The 12002-nt window shown below is 37.4% G+C and overlaps 1 protein-coding gene across 1 annotated transcript in view; it reads left to right on the forward strand.

Moving 5' to 3' along the window:
- LOC126474707 (agrin-like) overlaps positions 1–12002 on the forward strand; it is a 273963-nt gene that overhangs the window by 218417 nt on the left and 43544 nt on the right. The window contains exon 19 of the mRNA XM_050102185.1: positions 8191–8437. Within this exon, the coding sequence (XP_049958142.1) occupies positions 8191–8437 (247 nt within the window). The remainder of the gene's footprint in view (positions 1–8190; positions 8438–12002) is intronic.

Raw genomic sequence — 12002 nt, forward strand, 5'->3', positions numbered from 1 at the left:
CTACCTGATAGTATTTACCAGTCACACCCCACCACCCATCACTAACACTGACACCACCCCTGATTCTTTCAAAAGTAAAATTCCCATGTATAAAACAGCTTCAACCGTCTGATTACACAGGCCAATGCCGGAAAAACTTTTTGCTGAAAATATCTTTTTCTTGTGTTTTTTAGGGTGGGAAATCCAAATATGATACTTAAAAAATGGTATCACCTACCATTTCTTCACATTTTATAGTTAAATTTATTAAGTGATTTTTTAAAGAATTTAACAGCTTTTATGTAGTTAAAATAATTTAAAAAGGAGGTGTAATGAATGTAGATGACGTTGGTAGCACTGCTGAAAAACATTTGTGTCATAAAAAGGTCGATTCTATTTTTGTGTTAACAGATGGTGTTTTGTTTATTGTCAACCTAACCTCACTTTCCTGTTACCTTGTTCACGTGCTGAGTACAGTGTCTAATCGTGGTTGTAAAAACTCTGCTGACAGTTTTTGTTGTATTTGTGGTGAATTTGTGATTAAGAAACACCAAAGAAACACTACAGACTTTGTGAAAAAGGTTTATCTATCATACTTTGGATCTAAACTTGGTGATCAAGATAAATCTTGGGCACCGAATAAGGTATGTTATGTGTGTGTTGAAGATGTGAGAAAATGGTCCAAAAAGGAGAAAAGAAGCCTTTAGATTTGCTGTTGCTATGATATGGAGGGAGCCAATAAATCATTCTGATGTTTGCTAATTTTGCAGTGCTGATATTACTGGTCATAATTCGAAAAACAAGAAGTTAATAAGCTACCCTAACCTTCCGTCCACCATCCGACCAGTGCAGCATGGTGTAGATTTGGCTGTTCCTGAACCACCAGATGATTTAAATTCTATTCCAACAGAAATATTTTCTGATGTACAATGTGATTTAGATGAACCAGATGATGATGAATTCCATTGTAATACAGAAAGTCTAGAGTCCAGATTGTTTACTCAGAGCAAGCTTAATGATTTGGTTAGGGATCTGGGCTTAATGAAAGAAAAAGCTGAATTGCTTGGCTCTAGATTAAAAGAAATGAACTTATTGGGAGTTGGGACCAGCATATACATGTATAGAAAGAGAGAGCAGCAATTTTTCAAGTTTTTTCAACAGGAAGGTGATTTAGTGTACGGCTAAGACATTCCCGGTCTGATGAATGAGTTTGGTATTGAATACAAAAAGGAAGACTGGAGGCTGTTTACTGATTCATCCAAAACTAGTGATGGAAAAACTCTGCCAAGATTGCTGGAACACCAACATGATAGGGGACTACTGTTGGTCACTTCACCGGGAAGTTCAGCAATCAACTCATTGTAGAAAAAGCTACACAAGAAGCTTCAAAGAAAAAAGAGAAAGAAAATACCATCCAATTCCAGCTGACAAGTGAAACCTCTATTAACACATATCATTGTTTTAAGTAGCTTACTCTAAATGCAAACCATGATTATGTTGTAACAAAGTGTTTTATTAATTTCCCCGTATACTGTATAGCATAGGATTTTTATACTATATAATAAAAATCATATTGCTCGAAAACTATGGGTGATACAAAAAAAACTAAGGCTAGATTTGGATTCAGCTCATAAAAATCTATAAAGATCAGCTATCAAAGTAAAAAAAGGTTTTCAGAAAAAAATTTTCGTTGGCCTGTGTTATTTTACAAATGATTTAATGTGTTAAATATCTTATAGTAAGTATATAAAACCTTAAGGGCATATTTATACTGCACAGTGGGCCAAGACATGCCAGCCTTGGCTGTGGCATGCTGGAATATCAAATCCATTGTTTTGCACTGTGGTGTTCACTCTCATGACTGGGCCACTATGGTACTCTGAGAGCCAGACCACAACAACATCCAGAATGTTTAAAATTTCCGACACAAGTCCATGGCTGGTGCAAGTTAGTGAAGCTGTGCTTTAGCCTCCACAGTACATTTATCAGATATCTCCCATCTGCTTTTGTCAGAAGAGTCACTGTACATGTTGTTGTGTTTTTCCTCCTTAAAAAAGTTCTGTCACATTTCACAGTCAGTGATGAAAAATTAGAGGAATTGAAATGATACATGCAAAGTTACTTCATCCATGTATTTTCATGTATCTGTAACAATAGGGAACTAAAGAGACATATGTTTAACACCTTTTTATTATTCTTCAATTTGAAATGGAAATACCTCAGAAAAAGTTACAGAGAAAAACGTGAAAAACTTGGCAAAATCAGGTTGGATGATGCAGGAAAATGTTCTTTGAACTGTAGTTCCACTTGGCCTTCATCACAATTTCCCAAAAACCATCTTAATTGAAAGAGCTATGCAAAGTTCCTTGTCATTGGAAAAAAAACCAGTAAGCCAAATGGCATTATCTCAAGAATTTTCGCTTGTCAATCTGTCTTAGCCATAAGACAAATGAGATCATTACAAGAAGTTGTCATTGGCTGCAGTCGATGAACCATTGCCACTGCCAGCTACCACATCACTAAGGAAAAAGAAAAAAACTAGTGGAAAAAGTATTGAAGAATTTTTGCAACTGAAAAAAGACAAAATAGCTTTGATGAAAGCCTACCTGTCAAATAGTGGGTATTCCATTGCTAGTGCAGCTCACCCCACCAGGGAAGGTGGGGCTGGAAAAATGATGGGCACCCCCACCTCAGTCAACAGTAATTTGTTTACCTGTGCTGCAGTGTTTGATAGTATTCTGAAACTGTCCATTATTCTATTTTGTTAAATGTCTCTAATGGTCTTCATATCGACAGGACATTAAATCCAGATGTTGCTTCCTTCTTTCTGTTTTATAGAAAAGCAGAAATCAAAACTCCTTAGGGATGGATGTGAGTTGTAAATATTTACAACTTGCAGCACTACACTCACACAGAAATATGAAAGTAAAAATTTCCAAACAGAACATCTTGTACATTAGTCAGCTTATATAAAGGAACATCAATAAATTTAATTCTGTTTTTTGGCCTGTGCAGTTTTTCATTTCCAACTGGAAAGCAATTAAGTTAAATGTCACATGATTTATTATAATCCACCCACAGCAAAGTCTCTGATTAATTTGTTCTTATCTTCTAGTTCCAAATTCAAAATGTACATTCTACTAATTGTAAGATGTTGATAACAAATAATTGTTTTCCTTTCATAACGTCAAGTGTGGCCTTTTATAAAACCATTACTTGTATAACTGGTGTTCACTGAAGGAAAAAGTCATAAATGTTTAGAGTTTTCAGCACGTGGTTCATTAGAATAATATGAAGGATGAACACTAGTCCTGCATTGATCACTAATAATTCCATTTTCTTTTTATCTTGCATTGTCTTACATTACACTGAACATACACGAACTCCATAATCTCGCAATCACGACATTGATGCCACTGAATAACACACATTTACTTGTGAACAGAGACAGATATCACTGTCACTACTATTTCAAAAAAAATTTTGTACGTTTAGTTATATTTCATTTCTAGTAATGTATCTAACAGTAGGCTACCTGATACAAAACTTGTTCACTACAAGATTTGTAAATCAGGTGCACCTGCCTGACAAATAGCATGATTTCACAATGACTGTTACAAATTATGAAAAGGTAAATGTACAAAACCAAATTTTTAACCACACACTTTCTTCAGAATTGATTCATAAACATTATAGAACTAAAAAACATGCATAATTTCTTGCTGGCAGAATAATTTTGGATGTCTTCAGCAGACTACCGTGAAAACACCACATAACCCCAGTTTTTTGCCTGCCTAGGACTAAAGTGGAGATTCACCAAGTTCTGTCTATAGTAAAATGTACAATCTCCAGTAATCTTTATTTTACAATTGTTGTTCCCTACTTTGGCCCATATAAACAGATACTCGTCTGCATTTAGCTTCTACTTCCTTCTTGTAGACAGTGTAAACAGCTTGTCTGGCACCAAAGTACCATAGAGAACCTTAGCCAGTAGACCTGTACTCTCGGCTATACTCCATGTCTTCCAAGCCAAGATGTTTACATCAGGGAAAGCTTCAAGGCCACCATAGTCAGCATTATTGCCCCATACAACAGCCAAGGTCAGCCATGTACTGCCTCCAAACACAGCAGAAACATCACACATGAACCGCATTCTTAGCCCACAAGAAACATTTAGACCTCCTGTAAGTTGCTGCTTATTGAATTGTCCAGCCAAGTCAATCTCTATTCCTCTCAGTGACTTGTACACAGGAACAGTGCACTGCCAACGTCGACGATAGCCACATCGCAGAGGCATTGCAATGGTATGTTAACGTAATATTGGACAAACAACCTGCACAACTGAAGATCGACATATAGAACATGAGCACCACACAGACTTTCTGCAGTCTAACAAGTTTGCAGTAGCAGAAAACTGCATTGAAAATGGACGTAAAATGAATTATCAGCAAATGAAAATCTTGGTTAACACTAATAAATTTATGGGACTTCACTTTCAAAGAAGCAATTGAAATTTGTGTAACTGATAATTTAATCAACTGAGCAAGGCATGGGAGCCAATAATACTAAGCTCTGTGAAAGCAAAATGAGACACCTGAACACAAGATGCAACAGGGTTGATGGGCGGAAGGTGAAAGAGACTCTCCTCTTTACCACCGCAGCTGCATGTACTCCCACCATTTAACACGGTGCAGGGCTGGTGTGGCCTGAACTCTGAACTGGCAAGTATAAATACTGTATGTCTGCAGCAGACACTTCATTTCTTCAGCACCACCTGATGGTGATGGGTCAGTTGTCCACAGAAATATTGTATACTTTTGACAATTGGATCTGGCAATACATCTAAGAACCATGGAAGTACCATTTACTCTGGAAATCCTTAGATCATATATTTTTATTATCAGCAGCAAAAACTATCAAGAAATAAATGTACCGAGAAGTCAGTATTAAAACATCAAAGGTCCTTAAAGAGACCTCTGTAAGATGAGCTGTTATCTAATTTACACAATAATCTTACTGTTTGGTTTTGCTGAATAAATACTTCACTTACTTTACGTGCATTGCTCCAGAAAATAATTCTATGAGACACAGGGAGTGAAAATATGCGCATCTCAATGAGATACACAGCTACGAGCACAATACATTGAATAGAACTTCTTGACAAAACTCAAAGTAATTTCAAATGTGGTGTTTCGTTTTGTGTATGGCCATTAATGTTTACATCATATATTGTCATGTCATATTTATGTATTTAAAACTTCAAAATACAAGTCTTGATGAAATTAAGACTTAAATCTGTTTCATGTGAATCTGTTGTAGGTCTGTTCACCCACAATTTGAGCTATTACCAGTAAGTTTGAGTTTAGACGTTGGATTGGTAGTATCCACAGATTCCACAAAGATACTTGGTGTGGTGGCTGATGGAGTTAGCTGAATCAATATGTTTCAAAGGTCCTTGACGAGCTCTGGCAGCTTTCTGTCATACCATCCTAACTTGATGATATTAACATATATTAGCATATCATCTGATTTTGTATACCACATCACACAGTGTTACAGATTGCTTAGTTATAATGTCTGACTGAAGATGAAATTATATAATCAATTAATATGTTCACAGCTATAAAATATGTAGGAGTTATCAATTGACTTTATGAAAATTGATTTAGACAGATGTGAAACACTGAATAAGGTTCCTGTTGGTTTTTACTTTTGTTGAAACTTTCCTGTTTTGTACACAATGTAAAATGTGGAAAGTAAGTAGAAAAGTTTCAAACTTGTGAAAAAGCAATCAAATCCATATTCCACTAACATCATTGTCTCTGCTGGAAACCTGTTCATTGTTGGCAATGGAGTGCTGTGCCTGCATTAAAAACATCATAAGATGCCATCTCTCATGATACCCAATACTCACTCTCTAATTGTCACTGTCTGACAGTATCCTGTCCAGTCCTCTGTGGTGACTGTGAGAAGTGTCAGTACATTTACAAAATTTTCTCAGTTATGTTTGCTGCCTGAACACACTTTTTTAATTTTCACCCATGGAAGGTTAACTGCATTCAGGTGAGAGTTATGTGATGGTAAGTGCCTTCACTTATAGCCTATGTACTGACAACATAAGACTCACATAAGCCAATTAAGGAATGAAGAATTTCGTTCCTCATGCTATAGTCACAGTGGATTTATCTCTTTCATAGATACTTGAACACTGCTGCCTTCGAGTCATGAAATGTAAGTGCTTTCTTTGTTATAGAGTACATCACCTAGAACAATAACTGATTATGGATGAAAATTAGATCAGCAATAAACTGCAGAATCCTTGAAAGTCCAGAAGTTTTTGTAACATGTTTTCCACTGTTAATGGACTTTATTGTGGTTGGTACACAATGTGTGTAGAAATCCCACTTGTCAGGTGCCTTATGTCAAAGACACAGCCCTATCTAAAACTGCAGCAACTGAATAAACAATCTGATTAGCAATTTAATATTGTTTATGCTCCAGTCAGTAGATGACGTCCCAGTGCTGAGGCCCATACAGTGCAAGCATGTTGGATATTAACAAAGACTGTCTTTATAACAGTTTGTTCAAATTATTGTCAAATTCCAAAGCCTGTGCTCTTTAATTGATAATGTGCTGTTTGGAGATATTTCATAATGAGTTTCAGCGAAAGTTGTACTGAAAGTACTCCAGAGAAGAAGAAAATAAAAAGTGAGAAATTTAAAAGAAATCACCAAAGGACCAAGAATGTGAAAATTGGAGATTTGACATTATTGAGTAAGAAAAATAGATTCTGACTATAAGTACTGTGTGCATTGTTTCTTCAAATTAAATGTTGATTACAAATCAGGCTTGTTCAGCACTATTACTTTGTTCAAAGCCAAGGATGATGAAGGTATTTTCTTGCAACAGTTCACTGGAAAGGTAATGTGAAGGAGTATAAGCTTTTTAGTGAGTTTCCAAAGTTCCATTCAGCCCCCTCCAAATAAAATATTTTGATCAATACAGAAAAAGTATATTCCAAGTAGCATTTATGCCATTGCATGGTGTAACAGAAAACAGGATGCAACAATTGATAGAGCATGTTCATCATCATGTTATTAGTTTTGCTTCATGTGATCATTCTCCTTCTACGAACAGGAGTGGTGGGACTTGGTAACTCCTTCAAGGGGCTGGCAGCTGCGTCACATATTTTCTAATATTTCCAAAAACTGTTCACCATCACAATGAACAGAACAAAATTCAGTTTAGTACAGCATCGTTTCCTGTTCTTGTGTTGACTGCCTAGCAAATGTAAAAAATAAAAGATTATAAGATCAATATCTTTCTGAATCTCTGTGACATATAGAGCAGTCTTTCAGTGTATTATTAAATGAGGAATTTTAATGCAACTTTGGCATCATTCAGCTATTTTCTGCATTCCTGCTACTATAGCTTATACAGATTTCTACTTTTACTTAATTTCTTAAATTTAGTTCACTCTTCCACCACAGAGCACTGAACTTTGGGATTTACATTTGGAAGCAGCTTCATTTAATGATGATGAGGATGTGTGGTTTGTGGGGCACTCAACTGTGCAGTCATCAGCACCCATACAAATTCCTAATCAGTACACAGTCCAATGTAGCCACTTCCAGGAATGATGATCACAAAACAAACACCCAGTCCACGGGCAGAGAAAATCCCCAGCCCGACCGGGTATCAAACCCGGGACCCCGTGATTCAGAGATAGCAACACTAGCCACTAGACCATGAGCTGTGGACTAGCTTCATTTAAATGCTGGTCCGTGCAACCTGATACAGCTGATGACACCTTATTGTGAGGTAAACTAATGAAGAATCTCTGAATTAGTGTAGAGCTGCCTGTGAATGAAGGACCCGAAAACATGCACTCATTTAAAATTTGCTTACATGTGCAGTGAATAGAATAGGAAATGGCATGCAGTACTGTAAAACATCATGCAGACATTTACTGTGTACATTCCTATTACTTGTGAACAGTTTTTTTCCTAAACTCTTTCCAACCATTTGCAGCTCCAACAGATCCAAGGTTGTGTTTCTTTATATGCCATATAAACAAACAGTGGGGGAATGGAGAGTTAAATTTCAGAAAACCAAAAGTGAACTTTAAATATAGGCTTTTAACTCTGACACAACTAATTTCTTTTCCCTCTTGCAGACAAAATACAAAGAAATGTGTGTTTTATTTTCCAGTGGATGTTGCATTACAGGAGATTTATGTGCCTGAGTTTAATGGCAGCTCATACATAAAACTTCCAAAGCTAGAAGGTGTGGGAAGAGCATTCTCCATAGAAATGTGGTTCCTCTCACAAGCTTTGGATGGAATGTTGTTTTATAATGGACAGATGGCAAATGGAAAAGGTGATTTCATATCACTAGAATTAATTAATGGCCATGTACAATTCCAGTATGATTTGGGAAGTGGCCCAGCAAATATAACGTGAGTTTTTTAGCTATATGTAAATTTTACAAATAAAAAATAAAAGTTTTTATTGTGTTTATAACAGTTTAATTGAAATATAAAGTATGGTGCTCTTAATATTGCAGAAAATAAATAAATTCTTGTAACAAGTATGTAAGCATGTTTGAATTTTTTAATCCTTTACGTACTAAGTTTCTCCTGTCAAGTCCACGCCAAGTTAAAAAAGTTGTAATTTGTCTTTGAAGATTTTATCTTTGTATTCTACATAAAAGCATAGTGCAATGGTTAATTTTATTTACTAAGACAGCCTTTGCTTACATCTGTATACACTTTAAATGGAAATCAATGTGTTTTAAATGAATTAAATTTTTCATGGGTATCTATCAGGTGGAAATACAGTTGACTCTATGGTGAATCATCATATTTGCATGTACAATTTAAGTGATGTATGCGCACTATATACATTATTATGGGAACATGAGATGCTGTGTTTATTTCTTGCTGAATTTTGACCACATCCTGTAGTTCTTTATAATGCTGAGCAGTTAAATTCACTTCATTTCATTCTAGTTAACATAGTTTTGAAACTGTATATTTATGAAATAAGCATACATATTATTCACAATGGAAATTCCTGGATGCAATAATACAAAAAAATAAAGGAAAGGTAACCACTTACCTATAGCTGATTGATGTGTGACACAAAGAAACATGCAACAGAAAACAGTATTCACACTATCATTGGAACAGTTGCTCGTTCTCTGGCAAAAGTGCATACATTCACACACACTACCATACAGACACCCAAATGTACACAGCCACGGAAGTGATGAGACTGAATGTTGACATTGATTATTGACAGCAGTTGCCCGGATAGATGGAGATTTTGAGAGGATAAGGGAGAATGCATGAGGTGAGGAGCAGATAGCAGGCTAGTGTGAGACAGGTTTTTCAACAGATGACTCAGCTGCTGAACAACAAGATGAAGGAAGATCAGAGGGTAGAGCATACAAGAGATAGTGAGGAGGGGTGGGAAAGAGGCGTGAGATGCAAAAACAGGAGAGAGAGAGAGAGAATGAATGCCTGCATTGGTGGGAGGGGGGGGGGGGGGGGAGTTGTAGAAAAAAGCAGGAAACAATCTGAATGGGGAAGAAATGGTGTGGACAGAAGAGAGAAGGAAAAATGTTAGGTGAGGCAGTACTAGACACGTTAGTGGAGATTTAGGCCAGGAGGACCGAAAAAGTACAGAACATGCTGGAGAGACAATTCCCACAAGCATAGTTCAGAGTAACTAGTGCTGGAAGGGAGTATCCAAATGGCTCCATTAGTGAAGCAGCTGTTGAGATCATTTGAAGCCATTTGTGTTGGCAACTAGATGGCCAAGTTTACAATGCACCACAGTTTGGCGGTGGCCATTCATGCAAGTAGTCAGTTGGTTTCTTTTCATGCCCACATAGACTGCTGCACAATAATTGCAGTTGATATATAACATAGCTGCTTCCACACATGTCCCTGCTTCTTATAAGACAGGAAATGCCTGTTACTGGACTGCAGTAGGAGGTGGTGGATGGGTGTATGTGACATGCCTTGTACCTGGGTTGACCACAAGGGAATGATCCATGTGGTGCAGGGCTGGAGTAGGGATGGACAAAGATATTCTGTAGAGTGCTTGGGCAGCACTACACTACTTTGGGTGATGTGGGTAGGAATTTGAGTAAGATATTCCTCTTCTCAGGGCTTGTAGTAAGGTAGTTGAAGTTCTGATGAAGGATTTGGTTGAGATTTTCAAGATCAGGGTGATACTGGCTGATCAGAGGAGTGCTGGTCTGTGGCCGGTTAACAGATTTACTGGTGTCGGAGAAGGAGACAGCACAGGAGATCTGTTCCTGGATGGGCTAGGTACAATACTGTCTGTCAGTAAAGGCTCCGGTAATGTTATCTATTTACAGGATGAGTCAGGAGGAAAGGTACATGCTTTGAGGGGTGAGAGTATTAATGACTCTGAACAAAAAACTTCATATGGACATATGCCCTATTCCAAATGGCTTCCGAGTTAGAAGACATTTAATATCACTTTTGTATGTTTTTCTTGAATAACTTGAAAACCACAGCCTTCAGCAGAAACGTGTCACAGTACAAAATTAAACGATATTAAATTTCCTACAAAAAAGGTCCTATTCATTTTTTTCTCTAGAACTAATGGTTTGTGTGAACAGGGCGTGAGAATGTTGAAAAACTCGCTCAACGCACGTGCACTGTAACTTACGTAGTTTTTGTAGGCCAATTTGAGGTTTACAATGTTCCGGAAGTTTTTGTAGGCCAATTTGAGGTTTGTAATGTACCACAGTAGTGTAGAGCAAGTTGAGACAAACAGTTTGATATGGGACACTTGTAGTCTGTCAAGTCGGGAAACTACTTCAAATTGGCCTACAAAAACTATGTAAGCTACCGTGCATGCATGTCGAGCTAGTTTTTCAACATTGCTCTCTTTGCACAAACCATTAGTTCTAGAGAAAAAGATGAATAGGACCTTTTTTGTAGGAAATTAAATATAGTTCAGTTTTGTACAGCGACACATTTTTTCTGGAGGGTGCAGTTTTCGAGTTACGTACAAAAGTGATATTAAATGTGATCTATTTCAGAAACCATTCAGAACAGGGTATATGTCCATATTAAGTTTTTTGTTCAGAATTACTAATACTATCACCCCTCAAAGCATGTACCTTTCCTTCTGATTCATCCTGTATATAGATAACTCTTGATTTCTGCTGTATATGGAATGTGCAGGGGTGGTAATGCAAAAGAACAGCTTTCAAAGTTGAGATACTATTGGTGATTGGAGAGCACAATATGAGCAGACATATTTATGTAGCCATCAGAGAGGATGAGATTGGCACCTAGGAAAGTGGCTTGTTGAGTTGAAATAGACCAAGTGAAACAGATTTGGGCGTAGGTATTGAGGTGATGGAGGAAAGAACATTAGTTGTCCCTGCCAAGGGTCCAGGTCATGAAAATACAATCAGTGACTCTCAACCAGACAAGGGGTTTTATGTGTTGACTTGATAGGAAGGATTCCTCCAGATGGCCCATAAATAAATTGCGTAGGATGGCGTAATGCGAGTGCCACACATCCTGTGTTCAAGAATCTCTCTTGCTTCACCGCCTTTCCACATTTCCTGTCCCATTACCTCCAGACTCCTTGTTGGTCACTTTATACACCAACTTCCCTGATATCTGTCACTTTGTGGTCATGGAACACTAACTTTTCCAATGTCCTTCTAATACCAAACCCACCACCTCTTTTCCTAATCATTCTAGTCAACCACATCTTGGGGCACAATTGCTTCACTTTCAGAGGCCAAATCTGTAAACAAATCAATGGTACTGCCATGGGTATTCACATGCCACCACCCTCTGACAACTTGTATACTGGCCATATGGAGGAATCCCTCCTATCCAGTTAACACCTACAGCTCCTTGCCTGGTTCAGATTCATTCTAGACATTTTATGATCTGGACTCATGGCAGGGACAACCTTTGCTCTGTCCTCTTCAGTCTCAACACCTGCTCGCAAATCCCCTTC

This window comes from Schistocerca serialis, chromosome 4 (genome assembly GCF_023864345.2).
Source record: "Schistocerca serialis cubense isolate TAMUIC-IGC-003099 chromosome 4, iqSchSeri2.2, whole genome shotgun sequence".
In the NCBI taxonomy this organism is placed as follows: Eukaryota; Metazoa; Arthropoda; class Insecta; order Orthoptera; family Acrididae; genus Schistocerca; species Schistocerca serialis.